A 15,463-nucleotide genomic window follows, 5' to 3' on the forward strand; every position below is an offset into this window, starting at 1 on the left:
TATAGGTCAGGAATATCAAGAGAGGCAGCAGCTCGGGACTGAAGTGCATTGGCAGAGATAGGGACGGCTCAGGCCAGGAACAGGAACTGCTGCAGATCAGGACGGGGTTGCAGGTCATTATGGTGGAAGTGCTGTCGGGGGTTGCCCAAAATGTGAATAGCAGGGGGCATTGCAGGTCATCACAAGCTTCTCGGGCAGAGCTGTGTGGGGACAGGGGGCAGCAAAGACTACTGCAGGTCAGGCTGGAGTTACGATGGCTGACAGGGGGGAAAGCCCAGAGCTGGGGAAAGCGCTGGGTGCTGTGGGTTGAACACAATCCAGAATCTCAGGCTGTTTTCAGATGACCTGGTTACATTTCCAGGCACGGCTGTGAGATTCAGCGGACACAGCTACGTATGGTACCATCACCAGGAGAGAGGGGACTGGCAGCTGCAGGTCCGCCTGAAAACCCACCAGCTGCATGGTGTTCCGCTCTTCGTCAATGGGACCAACACTGCCGTTTTGGAGGTAGGCTTTGCAATAACCTGAGGATTTATTTCTGCACTGATGAACAGTTCCGTTGTGCACTGGCAAATATAACCAAAGAGAGGCGCTGACTGCTCAGAGAAATACCCGCCTGTCTGTAGGTGTCAGCCATTGTAACATGCCATGTTGTGAAGCCCAGTTGGTTACTGTGCAACTTGGGATGTTCACCTCAGCAGGTGACACGTTGTGATGGGCCTTTTGCACCGATGGATTGTGCCCACCCCTAGCCTGTACCAAAGCAGCCTTGTAATACTGCCTCTCTTGCTTTACCCCACCTGCTTGTTTGTTTCACCCTTCGGTTACATCTGATCTATTTGGCTGTAGGCTCATTGGAGCTATGACTAGTATGGGCGGGCGGGTTTCAAAAGCGCTTTGCTCCCATTTCGCCCAGGGTAAAATTCCCACCGACTTGAACAAAAGCAAAGTCAGGCCAGGGCTGAGCACCTTTGAAAATGTTGCCTTACACGTTCGTACAGTGCCTGGCGCAATGCGGCCCCAACCTTGACAGCAAGAGGCCTGCAGTGCTGCTGCCAGAAGCAGGGCCCCCACCTGTGGGGGGGAAGGGTACACTTTACCAGGGCCTAGAGGCCCTGAGAGGCCCAGCCCAGGTTGCAACCCCCATTACAGGAGGGGGCCTGTATTAAAAGTTTGTACTGGGCCCGAAAAAATTATTCTTGGGCCCTGGCAATAAGTAATAATAGTACTAGCAGCATAGGAGACAGCTCAGGAACGCCAGAAGGTAGAGTTCCCATATACACACAGGAGTCACCCCGGGAGCAGGAGGATCCAGATTCTCGGCTGGTGCAAGCTGACACAGCTCCACCGACTTCTGCAGAGCTGAACCGACTCACTCCCACTGAAGATCTGGCCCGGGGTCCCTACATACGCACAAATGGCTCATTCAAGGGCCTGTGAACATGGTGTTTCCACCGACCCACGAGCTTGTACGTCAGCAACCCGATCCCACTTACCCCCCAGGGAATTAGTCAGGAACTCCTAAACAAGATGTTACCCATTAACTTAGCAAAGGAAACAACAGCTGCTTCTTCTCGTTTCCTAGTGGCTGAGGTGGGCTGAGCCTGGATCCAGTGGCCATCCAAGGAAATACAGAGAAGGTGTCCAGATGGACACCGGTGGATTAAAGGCCCTTGTTTTAATGGAGGGCAGGGAGAAGGTGCAGGCAGGAGTCTTATAAAACATCATCTTGCACCATGTGCTCTTTCGTGAGCGATCCAGGCATCTGGAGGCAGTGGAAGGGAGCAAACCACTTCAAGCTTAAACTTGCAGGCCTCTTAGTTTACGTGCCCTTCGTGGGTTTCGTCATTCAAGGCAGCTGCCAGAACCAGGCACATCATCATCTGAAATCTCCCCTTTCTTTGGCCGCACTTGCTGAATCGATAAAGAATTCAAAGGAGCGTGTGTCTGCTCCCGTGCACCTTGGCAGCAGAAGGAAAGCAAGAGCCCTCCAGAAAAGGGCTTTTTGTCTGTTCCTCATTAATGATAATGGGCCTAATTTACGGCTGAGATCTTATAACTCTCTTATTGACTTACTGGGGGTTTTTCCTGAGCCCATTGCTGTGTAATCTAGACTTACAACATATATTAAATACAGCGCCATGCTAATTTAAAGGGGCATGGTCAGTTTTTAAAAATATCTTCCAGTGCTTCTCCAACCCCTGAATCCCCTGCCTATTTCTTTGGCGTTTTCCTATTTTAAAATAGTTTTCTCTTCACTGCTATGGCATAAAAGACCCACACAAACAACAGGAGAAACGGACTGGCAAAGGAATCAGTGGATCTGGTTACACACAACGTGCTGTCAACTGAACAACCTGAAAAAATTCAGAGAAAAATATGGTTTTTCTTCTCTAATTTCTTGCTGCTAGAGCAATTTTAGCGGTTACTTAGCACAGTAGCGGGTAAATAATATTCAGACAGGAGGATGGGTTTTTAAGATGACCTTGTCCATTTAAAACTGCTCAGAAAAGGCAGAGGAATGACCCCTTCCCTGAACCACATGGCGGCTTTAAGCCATTGGCCGTATAGTGTGGGGGGAGATGGGGAAAGGGTCTGCTTTCCGGCAGGAATCCCTGGAGGAATTGTCTCAGCCATAATTCCTTCCTGGCCCTGAGGATGAGGACGGTAGGGCGGCAGCTAGAGGGTGCGCCCCTTCGCAGCAGCTCAGATCTGCTGGCCCCTCTGGTTGAAAGCAAGGCTGGTGCTAGTCTTTGAGCACAGAATGCAGGGACCGAGATTGCCCCTGCCCATTGCACAGGAGTGCAAAAGCTGCAGACGGCCCTGTATCCTTTTCTGCACCTTACGCAGCCAACAGAGGCCAGAACCAGCCGATGCTTGGAGCAAGACCGTGACATAAGCAGGGGCACTCCAGTGAAAGCACCTTGCCTCCAGGTCTCGAAGCAGCTCACTAGAGACTGGTCAATAAAATCAGCTCGATTGATATCCTCCTCTTTCCTCAGGTACCATCCTGAGGAGTGCACAGCACCCAAGGAGACAACTAATTAGCCAACCCTGACACACAGGGCCCGGGGGCAAAAGGCTAGATTATGACTGAGTTCAAGACATTCCCCTGCCAAAACCCTAGTCTTCTTTAGCTATAAATAGACAGAGGAGCCTGTCCAATGGGTAATAATAATCAATCCTCTGCCCTGCAGCTGGAGGGGCAGCGATGCCTTTGACCAATTGCTTTGTCACTCTATTCATTGAGATGGACCAAAACGTTGCCAGCACATGTTGCCCTCAAGACTGCAAACATAGACAAAGACGCACAAGTCACTATCATCGGTTATTTATTCACTTACGAGATTTGTAGTTCGTGTTTTGAACAAATTCCTCCCTGGGAGAACACACCTTCCTCACCCTCATGTTCTTCAAGCACTTCAACCATGCTGAAATGGCATTTTGCAACAAAAGGAGGAAAAAGACAGTCTTCCTGGAGGAGATTTGTAAATCCATTTCTTTTTGCTTCAGGGGCGTTGAATCCTAACTTGTCCCCAGAATCTGAACAAGCCACTTACTGATGCTCATCTCTGAACCCATCGTGTGTTTAAAACACAGGAGAACTACAAAACCTTCTCTGATGTTCTCACCCCACAATGGAGATATTTACACACACAATTCCCCCAAGGGTCACCCCGTGGAGATTATACACCAGCTTCTACTAGTCCTTCCAAAACAGATTTCCCCTTGTCATATAGATATATATTCTTTCAGATTTATCCAGGTGCATTCCCCTCTACCCGCTAGGGATTCTTCCTAGAGAGATGCATTCTTCTAGTCTGCTTTGGGTTCATCCAAAATAGTCCCGGGTTTGCAACCCGGGTAGAACTGATGCAACCTATGACCTTTTCCTGACTGCTATGGATTCTTCCAAGGAGAGCCCTGCCATTGTTATCACCATGAGCTAAGACTTGCCTTACGGAGAAAATTGCTTTGCCCAGGATGAATCTCTCTACACCATATGGAATTAACTAGCAAGCTCCGAAAGATCCATTTGAGTCCCTAATGGAGCTTGCACCAGCTAGACAAATGAAGGTTTGAAATTCTACCTGTGCACTCTCCCTGTTCCTGCTTTCTATTGAAGATGCTCCCTTACGAATCAATGGGGAAGGGGGAAAGAGGGATTTTCACCTGAATTCACCCTGAAGCCACAATTACATGTTTCTTTCTTTTTTTCGCTATCCCATCAAAAGTTTGAAAGAGAAGTCACAGGTTAGTTATTACAAGCTCAATGATCTGATTGTGTCATGCCCAGCCCCTGGTGCTGGGGAGGGAGTATTGGGTTGCAGAGTAGATTAGCGGCTTTGGCCCTGGTTTCCAATGTGCTGATAAAAAGCTGGGTACTACAGCAGGTTTCTTTCTTTCTTCTTCGCCCCCTTCACCCACTCCTACAACATAGCACTGCCAGCGGCTCTTGCTTGCCTCGATTCTTTCAGCACTCCTTGTTAATGCCAACAGAGGAACCGCTCCGGCCGGGGCAGCTTCCACACCAATTACAAGAGACCAAGAAATCACTTGGCAAATGGAGTTCACCTGTGCCTGGTGGCAGAGGCACGGGCGTCCTGAACGCCAGCACTAGAGTGATCCCAATTAAACCCCACTGCGGCAACCAGCTGGGAAGTAAAGTCATGCAACTTCTGCCTACTGCCCACCATGATGCCCAGTGGCACGATGCTGTGTTGTGAGAGAGGCGGCTTGGTCTGGGACACGGAGCACAGAACTGGGGGACAGATGTCTCCTTAGGGTGGCATGTCTCTCACTGTGCCTTTGTACAGCACCCAGCACTGTGGGGCCCTGATCTCTGTTGTGGCCTGTGGATGCTACAGTCATCCATATCATACTTATTACAGCATGATGAATCACAGCACAGAGACGATTCCTTCCCACCTCCTGGCTCTTTACAAAGGGAGGCAGGAGGAACTAAATACTGCCTGTCCTGACGCGCGTCCTGAACCGATGGGGTGATGCAAGGAGTAAGTTGGAGCAGAATTTGGCCTTGCGTGTGACAGGAGCCCCAGGGGCAGTTAACAACATAGATTTGGCAGGACATGACAGGAGCTGGGTTTTAGATCCAGAGAGAACGAAAAACAAAGGAAACAATCAAATGCTGTTTGGTCTGTTCACATTAAGAATGGTTTTCTCCTGCCCCTCTTCCTCCGCATAACTGGAATGGTCCAGCAGTTAGAATGCGATGATCCTAGCACAGTCCATACCACTGCACGGCCGCGTCCTCTAGAGACCTCTCACTTTCCAGGTCACAGACTGCCCAGCTGGCCCAGCATGGCCATCTGCCCACATGGCATGGCTCATTTATAGATGCAGTTCCCATCTAGCTGCTGGGGAAGGCGCTGAGTCCCTCATGCACCCATATGCGGAGTACTTCATCTCCTTTAAACGCTGGCTAAAATTAGGGCGAAGCAGCTCCTGGCTTTGCAGGACATCCCGTGAACAGCTGGGATTCCCTCTCCACCTACCAGTCAAGGGCTGCAGGTGAGGCCTGAGATAGAACTGTGTGGGCAAGATGAGGAGGACGAGTCGTTTTCCAAAATACGAATGTAAACCTTGTTTTAAAGTAGGTTTTGATTCTTGGGTGTGAAGTTTAGCACTGGCAAAAGGGGGCTGCCTTCTCCAGGCCAGCACCGACCGACCTATTCGGAGGGCAAGCTTCCCACAAGACCGCCCTCCCAATGCGCCAGAAGGACGGTTGAGCTGAGGTTGGTCCTGCTTTGAGCAGGGGGTGGGACTAGATGACCTCCTGAGGTCCCTTCCAACCCTCCTCTTCTATGATTCTATGAGTCTAACACCTTGGGGGGGGGGCAAGAGAACACTTTCATTTGCAAGGCTCATGAAGCCCTTCCCCTTCCCGCTAAGGCTGCCGGCATTGTTCACGGTGAAGGTGGTAGTTCAGGCCACCGGGAACTTTACTGCAGTGAGACACGTTTAAATGCAAAGACGTGCACGGGCGTCCCCATGTGGACAGGCCAGTGTGCTTTCCATTTCTAAAGCCAGGCAAGACCTCAGGATGTTTGGCTGGTGGGAAGGTCCCATTGGCTGAACATTCTTGGGTCCTGGAAACGATTTCAGGAGTTTGCCTCTTGCCTTGCACAGAACAGCGGCCACGGGGGCGTTTGTTGAAAGCCAAGCGGCACGACGGCATGTGCATTGCTGCTAATTCTGCCTCTTTGGGTGTGTTTTGCAGCTCGTTAATGGAGTGCCTCACCTCGGACACCGATGCAGCGGTAACATGAGCGGGAATCTCTCCTCCTTGGGTTTTGTGAGTGACGGAGAGTGGCACTCGGTCCTTCTGGAAGTGAAAAGCACGTCCCTCCGCTTGCTCGTCGACAACTTGGGAAACACGTCTCTCCGCCTGCCTGTGGCCTGCAGCGTCTCCCCTTCCAGGAGAGATCTGTTCTTTGGAGGGATTGTCCAGTCCCGACAGCCTCGGCGGGTCACTCAGGGGTTTAGAGGCTGCCTGGATGCTGTCAGAATTGACGGTGAAGACGTGATGCTCCTGCCTGGGGACAAGCAGGCAAACGGGATTGTGGAGGAGGTGGGGACAAAGCAGTGCTGCTCGCACGCTGGCGCCTGCAGCAGCAGCCCCTGCCTCAATGACGGGATGTGCGCCGAGATTCACAGAGGAGGTACGTGGCTATCCAGCCGTTCCATTCAGGGCAATAGGAAATCCGTAGTCTGGAGACGAGTGTGGAAAACAGCTGAACATAATGGAGGGTTTAGAGTGGGCTGCCCCGCAGTTCTGGACTTTCACAGCACTGCGTCCCCCAGCTTTGTCAAGGGGAAAAGTCCTCACTCAACCAGTGAAACAGCGAGTCGGAAGCCTGACGCCATCCGACTATGCAGTCACTGGCAGATCGGACGGGTGGCACCACTGTTTCTGGGAGGAGGGATCTGGGCCTGGTATTTGGGCAGGACGTGAAAGGTTTGGATTCAGTTGTATTTTCATTCAGGCTTTTTCAAAGCCTAAAAGAGCCCTTTGTGGGGCTGGAATAAGGTGAGATCTGGTCGTCCTGGGATGTTTCACTCCCAGAAGGTGGAAACACTGTGGCAAGACAAGATGGATTTATTCCTGTTTTATAAGTGACTCCCGGGGGTGGGAACCCATGAAAGTCATTTAACACAAGCTCGTGCCTGCAATTTTCGGGTTCATTTGAGCCTTGTTTCTCAGCAGTTATTTGTATTTCACCATATCACATCGAAGCTGTGTCTCTCTGTGCACCTCATCAACGTATCTACCTCACAACCCCCCAGGAGGCAGGGCACAGCTATTAACCTTATTTCACAGAGGGGGCACTGAGACGCTAAGTGACTTGACCAAGGCCTCACAGGAAGCCTGTAGCAGAGCTGGGAATTGAACTCACATCTCCCAAGTCCCAGGCTAGCACCCGAACCACTGCCCCACCCTTCCTCTCTGGAAGAGCTTGCTTTGATTTCTGGGGTGAACGCAGTGTGAGGGACTCCCGTGGCGAGATTGCAGCACTGAGCTCCTTGAGCCAGACCCTGCCCATCTCAGGCTTTCTTGCTGCGACTTCCATTCCCCTTCCGTGGGGGCATCCAGAGGGGGCCTTGATATGGCTACATGGTGAGGTGAGATGCACACAGGGGAACCCTTTGAACGGCCGACTGCTTATTGATTCCTTTGTTTTTCGGCCCGAGGCCTGCTGCACGGTCCCACGCCCTGTTGGGTTAGCAGCAATCAAAGGGCTGAGAGCACACCTCTCTCTCAGTCCCTGCCTCCCTGTCCGAACCCTTGGGCAACAAGATTTAGATTCCTGTCAGCTCAGCAGCTGTTTAGCTCAGGTGAACTTGTTCGAGATAAAGTTCAAAGACACAGGGTGCGTGAGCGTGCAGGCCTGCAAAAGGGTGCTTGCCTGTGTGCACGGGCGGGCAGGCGTGCACACGTGCATATGTGCAAAGGCGCTTGTGCAAGATTGTGTGTTTATGCTTGAGTGCAAGGGTATGTGTGTGTGTGTGTGCACAAGAAATTGCGTGGAGGTGTAAATGCGTGTGGATCTCATGCAAATGTCACAATAAGGCCAACCAGCCAGTGACTGGTTCAAGCTGAAGGACGCAGCGTGCGCAGGTGTGTAAGCTTATTTTGCATGTCTGGCTGCTTGCACCTTCCATGTGCATGAGCGTGTGCACACGTCTCTACCAGTGAAGCAGAAGCGAGCTTGAGAGCTCGTCTGCCCTCTACCCACAGAGACATTTATTTTGTGGGTCATAATCAGGGACTTTTCTAGGATGATGCACGGTGGAAAGGCTGCACTTCCCCAGCTGCACTCACTAGACTAGAGAATGGTGCGAAAGAGCTCAACAAAGCAGTTGAAATTCCCATGATCAGAGCTAGATTTGGACAGATACCAGAAAAATAGACTCCCAGCCACCCAACCCATTGGGTTTTCTCTCCTGCTGTTGACATGACAGCTCCTACAGGGAAGAGGAACACAGCATGTCCGGACAGGCGCTGCCTAGCACATGGCCTCTTGCTGGGCTGCTAGGCAGGCTAAAGACTGGTGAGAACGGAAACCAGTGTTGGACTTGGGATCATGTTTAAAAGCCGGTCAATCGGCTTTGCCCTCTCGGAAAGGGGGTGGCCACCGGCTACGTTTTAGGACCTCCCTTGAGCCAGACGTTGGCTACCCCAGAGTTACAAGACGACGCCTCTTTGCTCTTCCCATGGTGCATTCAGTTGAGTCTCAGTGCTAGGAGGATGTGGTGTGTCTTTTTATGCACCCTCAACCTCAAGTTCAGCCCCGCTGCTGTTTCCCAAGGTGTCAGATTGTCTGTGCTCTCTGGTCCAGAAACCGTCTCCAACACCAGTTCCCTCCTAGCTGGTGCTGCAACCTCACATTTCTCTATCTCCCTCTCTAGGTTACACTTGCATCTGCCCGGAGCTGTTTTCTGGTGACCATTGTGAGCTGGGAGACAGCCCATGTGAATCCAAGCCCTGCTTGCATGGGGGGACCTGCATCCTCTCCAAAACAGGCTACACCTGCCACTGCCCAGATTGGTATCTGGGGGAAAGGTAAGACCAAGGAATGGCTTTTGACCACGTGTTCCCCTGTGTGGAGCCCTCAGATTACAAGAAACATTTAACCTTGGGCACCGTTTCTCATGATGGGGGTGAATACACAGGAATTGCCTGTTCCGGCAGCGTACCTGGTCATGACCCTTAACAGTACCCGGCCAGCCAGTCCAAGACTGATTGCCACATCACATGCACTTTTTGGATTGCACTCAAACTCCAGAAGGCAGAAGTAACCAGACAATGAATTAATTTCTCTCTTTTTGCATTGTCACCAGCGGAGCTAAGTACACACAGTTATTAGAGCCTGAGAAAATAGTCTCGTTTACTCAGCGCTTCGCTGGATGTTTGTGAATGTTTTGTTTGGTGCCAATTCAAAGTGTTTCCTTGTGACAGGGTTGTTCCCAGAACTGTTCTTTTAACAAGTACACACTTAACTCTGCTGCGTTACAAATTACCCCCGACATGTCAGGGCTCCTTCTTGAAAATGAGCTGACGAGCACAGAGGAGGCATTGTTCTGTTGGAGACCGAGGACACCACTGTACCTGACACAATAGAGTTTTGTAGCTGAAAAGCAAGTTGGTTAATATCAGCCAAGAGACAGATCCTTGCAGTTACCATGTCAGTGCTGGTGGAGACATCAGTCCTGATACTCCAGGGACCACATCTGCCAGACACCAGGTCTGCAGTGCTTAGGAACAGAGGCATGTCTACACTGGATCAAACCCAAAGTCCATCCAGCCCAGTCCCCTGTCTCTGATCATCTCCCCAGTTTCAGAGGAAGGTGTAAGAATCCTATAGCAGGCAGATGTGGTATAATCTGCCCCCACACTGGGTCTCATCTTGGTCTCTAACAGTTAGAGACTGGTTTAAGCCCGGAAGCACAAGGTTTAATGCCCCTTCCCAAATTATTGTTGTCATTAATTCTGGATAGTCTTCATATCCACTTTAGTGCATGTTCAGAATAAGCATTCAGCACTACAGCACTGAAAGAGTTAACACGGGTCCAGAAGTCGTTTTCACTATCCATGTCACCTTGAATCATCAGTAAGGAAGCAGTTATGCCCGCTGTGGCACATGTCCCTTTCTGGGCTCTTTGCGCCTGCCTGCCCCACAACATGACAGAAAAGACCCCAGCTCAAGTTGAATTTGAAGTGGATCTAGTGCGTCTCTGCTGCCTTTGAAAGTTGGCCCCCATGCGGACGGCTCTGTGGATATTAAGGTTGAACTGATCAACCCTGTTAATGGGGAAATATGCAACTGATCACCAGGTGGCATTGCTGCGCCTGAAACAACCGCTCTCTGGTCTGACAAGGTTGGGAAAGGTAATATCTTGGACTGGATCCACTTCTGTTGGTGAGAGAGACAAGCTTTCGAGCTACACAGAATTCTTCTGCAGGTCTGGGACAGGTACTCAGAGCGTCACAGCTAAATACAAGGTGGAACAGATTGTTTAGCATAAGCAGGTAGCCTTAAAGCATGTGTGAGTGTCTCCGTTACATAAATCTTTATGCACAAGAAGCATTGAGGGGAAGCTGAAAAAGAAAAAATACTGTGATAAAAAAAAAAAAAGACGTCAGTTAAGGGTGGTGGAGCTGTTGCTACTGGGTGGGAGGATCCCAAAGCCACCTTTCGAACCTTGAAGGAGTTCAGAGTTCCAGAATCATTTTGAAGTTTATGGGATTCCTGTTCTGTTCAGGAACGGGAGAGAGTCAGGTTTTGAAATGGGGGCGAAAAGAGAAATCAGTATTTTGCTCTTGATTCCTCGGATTTTTCATAAAATTTCTAAGTGCCTACGGGCAGGTCTGTACTAGAGCTCTTAGGAATTCACGCCTTTGTAAAAGCTAGTCTGGACACGCCCCAGATGTTTGTTCCAGGCTGCAAACATCTGTGGCTTACCCTCCGAGTCAGCCTAGGGTACACTACCTCTGAGGAGGTTTCTTAAAGACGAATGCAACTCCAAGTGTCCCTGTGTTCTCTAGCCTGATTTATCAGAGACTTCAAGAGTAGAGTGGTTCCCAGCACCCAGTTTCCCACAGCAAAGGAGAAGGGTTACTGGAGAAGAATCTTCCTCTGCCTTTGGAAGGAAGATTTGTGCCTCTGAGCCTTTGGTATAGCAATGATTCGGTTTATGTCTCTGTGGTGAGGTGAAACGTACCGAACAGCTGAGGGAGGCAGAGGCATTTTCGAGGTTGCTGAGGGGACATGAGGGGGTAATGCAGAAAACCAGGGAGAAAGGACTTTGTGGTAGCCAGTGCTACCATGAAAGGACTTAAAACGGGGGTAAAGCAGCTGCTCTGGACCTAACAAACTGCAAATGCGGATAACATAAAAGAAGCAGAGATAGCGTGGGTCCAAGTTTGCCTTTATGAGCTGGCCACTCCCCTGCCCCACCCCACAACCCTCCCGCTAGCCGGCGTAACTGGGGACGAGGCAACTTTGCAACAGTTCCCTGAAAACTCTCTTAACGTATTGCCATGGACGTGCCCCTGTGGTTTTCCCCTCCCTTCACCGTTAGAGGGAGCAACGCGCCACATTCCTGAGAAAGGCCCAGTCAGAAATAAACCTCCCAGGCCTCCCCAGCTCCATCAACGCTAGACAACTTGGGAACGTGATTGACCAAAAAAAAAAGTCCTACAAAATCCCCTCACTTCAGCTGGGGAGAGCTTCTTGCAGGTGCACCCCCCAGCAGTGGCACTGACGGCCGGTGTCTCCCTCCCTCCCCGCAGGTGTGAGAAGGTGGCCGAGGAATGCCAGGACAACCCCTGCCAGAACGCCGGGCGCTGCGTGAACGCCGGCGGCTCTCCCCGCTGCATCTGCCCGGGGGAGTACCAGGGGGCGTTCTGCACCCAGAGGATCGTGACCCCGGACATAACGCTCGCCGAGTGGGGGATGGGTCCCGAGGAGATCGGCGAGATCGTGGCCGGGGTGCTGGGCGTCGCCATCCTGGCGGTGGCCTTCGCCTTCGTCCGCAAGCGCTACTGCCGCGGAGTCAAGGCGCACAAGGCCGTGGCCAGCGAGGACCCGGATCTGCTCTCCAAGAGCCAGTTCTCCAAGAGCGTGGGGGTGGCCACGCAAGCCCCGCCACCCATCGAGCTCAACATCCTCAGAAACGGCCCCCACAACAACCTGGACCGGGGCCCACCGGACCAGCGCAAGCCCGTCTCCACGCCGGAGCTGCTCACCTTCACCTCGGGCCACGCCCAGAAGCCCCGGGCCACCGTCGTGTGCAGCGTGGCCCCCCACCTGCCGTCCGCCGTGCCCTCATCCAACTCGGACAACGAGTCCTTTATCAAGAGCTCCTGGGCGAGGGAGGAGATGGGTCAGTGCACCACCCTCGCGCTGCCCTGCCTCCTGAGAGAGGCGGCTCCCCAGGGAATTTGGGGCTTGGGCATCGTGAAGAGCCAATGGCACGGGTAAAAAGAGCCAGGCCTAGGGTGGGCAGATGCTGTCCGAGCCGACGCCACGGCCCTCACATTGCAGTTCAGTCCCTACTGCTACACCTGGCTGCTCCCCCCCACGGCCCCGCCAACGCCCTTCGATCCTGACCTGCTACACGCCCTTATCCCCCCCCCACACAGCCCTGCCAACGCCCCTCACCTCACTCCCGACATGCTACACCCCTCCTTTCTCTTCCTCTCTCTCCTGTATGCCCAGATTTGGGTGGATGGAGGGGGACAGAGAGAGGGATGGCCTGAGAGGAAGCCGAGGTAAAGAGATGCTAGGTGACGACATGTATACTTAGGTACACTTAATTCTCTCTCGGCATGGGGGATAGACCAGACGGCCTCTTGAGGTCCCTTGCTGCCCTACGTCGCTGTGATTCTATGTCTGAATGGCTATGGACAGTTGCTAACATGGTTCTGATTTTATTCCAGTATATCCAACAGAAACCACCTACTGGCCACCCAGGTATCGGCCGTCGGACGTTCAGGACCATCTCCACGGTGACGTCACTCAAGGCCCTCTTCCGCCCTCTCCCCGTCCTCCTCTTCTTCCTCCTCCTCCCCAAGTAGACTCGGAGCCAGCTGGCCTTTACGGTGGCTTTCCCTTCCCGCTAGACCAAAGCAATAAGCGGGCCCCCATCCCGCCCCGCTACAGCAACCAGAACCTGGAGGACTTCCTGTCCCCGGGCCCCATGGAACTGCCAGCCTCACAGTGCCAAAACGAGTACACCGCCATCAGCTACTACCCTTCCCAGCTGCTGCAGAGCGAGGGGACCCCCCACCAGCCGGACAGCGGCTACAAAAGGGTGAGCATGCGCCTCAGCGTGGCCCAGCCGTCCTACGCGGACTGCGAGGTGGGGCGCCAGCCTGGCTTCAGGGCCCAGCCCCTGCCCCCCCCGAACTACGAGGGCTCCGACATGGTGGAGAGCGACTACGGCAGCTGCGAGGAGGTGATGTTTTAACGGGGAGGGGCGAGAGGGGGAGAGGGGCGGCCGCCTGCTCGAAACGAGACGGAAGCAGCAGATCCAGGTTGAGCTCTGGAACGTGCGTGGAAGGAGGAGTGACCTTGGTTTCGTCCCCTCGCTCCTGGGACATACAACTCTCCCCATCCCCTGTTAAGAGTTTCCCCCGCCTGAATCGGCCTGTAATTTAGCACGGACTCGCGTCCCTGGCGTTCTATCCATCGCTCCTGCTGCTGCTCCGGCGTGGATCTCAGCTGGGGGGAAGCCACGCAGGCGGCTGCCAGGAAACGCCAAGGGAATTCGCGGACGCCAACAGGCGCCCATGGCAAGTCCCTCCTCGTGCCAAGTGTACTTCTGCAGACATGGAGGCAGCACCTCTCCCTGCCCGGGGCATGGAGCCTGGCAGGGGGAGAGAGGACCACCGAACTTTGGGACTGTCTGTCTGTTGCCGGGGCAGCAGGAGGTGGGACTGGACGGGTTACTCGCTGGAGTCCAGGGAGATCTGATGGGTGGGAGTGAGGGGTCCCTTGTGCCTGAATCCAAGGGCTTACGGTGGGCTAACAACTCCCCTAGCAGTTTGGATGACAGGCTGCCCTCGATGCCATCCGTCCTCCAGGCTTGCGCCCCTCATGGCCAGGATGAGCGAGGGAGAAGGGGGGAATGTAGCTGTTACGTCAGTTCATTCCCGGGCTTGTCTCCCTGCAACTGTATCGAGTCCCCCCAAAAATGCTCATTTCTGCCGGAGAAACTGAGCAAAGAACCCCGCCTCCCTAACCCACATCATGAGGTACCACAGGCGGCTGGCAGTAGAAGGCCCAAGATCTGCAGGTGGGCCTAGAGTTCAGAGTAGGTAGGTGTTTGATTGGATAAATACCTGTGCACCTTCCCATCTGGAAATCTGCCAGGCCGCATCTGCACTGCAGGTGTTACCCGTTGTCGACCCCCATCTATAGCATCCCTCCTGCTGGGGACATGGCTCCGTTGTCATCAGAGAAAGGAGATTCTTTATTAAGGTTGCTGGGTCCAGACGGGACCCCGGGGCTCCCTCTGGCTTGCTCATGCCCAGACTAAATACAGCCGATGCTGCCTAGATCTCCACCCAGGGTGTCCCCGAGTCCTGGCCGGGGGATGACTGTCACCGAAAGGACTGCTGACTACATTACAGCAGCTCACCATGTGCAATGAACCACAGACATGTGAATGCGAGGCCTGGGCGTGTGCGTGCATGCGTGTCTGTATGTGTATGTGCACCTGTGAATATGCACACGTCAGCCGGGGGAGGAGATTGTGTGCTCACTTCTCCTAGGTCCCCTCCTGGCAATGAGAGGGTTATTTAATATGGAATTCAGCTGTATCTCCTTGTGCTTGGGCATGTATTGTTTCTCTGAGAGAATTTATCTTTTTGTTTGGTTGGTTTTTGAAAGCAATAAAAAAAAAAAGGATTTTTTTTAAATTATTATTTTCCTTGAAAAATAACTGGGGCTCCTTTATAAACATCCGGCAGCTGTCTAGCTCAGAGGAAAGACAGGAGTGGGGTGCAAAATTTGCGTCTGGATTTCAGAGCACCCCTAAATTTCAGGCAATCAAATTCTGGCTGTTGATTCAGCCCATTTCAAAGACAGAATCCAACTGCAAATTTTGGCTCTGGATCTACCTCAGATTTCAAACATCCTCAAAGTCTGGAGGCATTTGGATCACATACGGACAGGAACAAAACTCCAGCTTCCCTACATGTTCTCCTAGCGGTGGGACCGAGATCCCTCGGTGTTACCAAGGGAGTGGCCAGGACTTAACACCCTTGGCCAACTTCCCCACGTCCATCAGAAAAGTGATTTTTCCAGGAATGGGACATTTCACATGAGGCTTCCTTTTCACGTCATTTATCGGGCAGCTGGAAGCCATTGCATGTCGTACGTGGAGGGCTTGCAAGCAATGTGACCCCCTCCCAGCATACCCAGGGGCACCCCCA

General features: G+C 52.6%; 1 protein-coding gene across 1 annotated transcript in view; it reads left to right on the plus strand.

Moving 5' to 3' along the window:
- FAT2 (FAT atypical cadherin 2) overlaps nucleotides 1–13,494 on the plus strand; it is a 58,110-nt gene extending 44,616 nt beyond the window's left edge. The window contains exons 19-23 of the mRNA XM_067567412.1: nucleotides 362–507; nucleotides 6,242–6,683; nucleotides 8,932–9,085; nucleotides 11,816–12,408; nucleotides 12,965–13,494. Of these exons, the coding sequence (XP_067423513.1) occupies nucleotides 362–507; nucleotides 6,242–6,683; nucleotides 8,932–9,085; nucleotides 11,816–12,408; nucleotides 12,965–13,494 (1,865 nt within the window). The remainder of the gene's footprint in view (nucleotides 1–361; nucleotides 508–6,241; nucleotides 6,684–8,931; nucleotides 9,086–11,815; nucleotides 12,409–12,964) is intronic.
- The last annotated feature ends 1,969 nt before the right edge of the window (nucleotides 13,495–15,463 follow it).

The sequence above is a fragment of the Emydura macquarii genome, unplaced genomic scaffold (assembly GCF_026122565.2).
Source record: "Emydura macquarii macquarii isolate MOO-44397 ecotype Brisbane River unplaced genomic scaffold, CSIRO-AGI_Emac_v2 contig_2768, whole genome shotgun sequence".
NCBI classification, from domain to species: domain Eukaryota; kingdom Metazoa; phylum Chordata; order Testudines; family Chelidae; genus Emydura; species Emydura macquarii.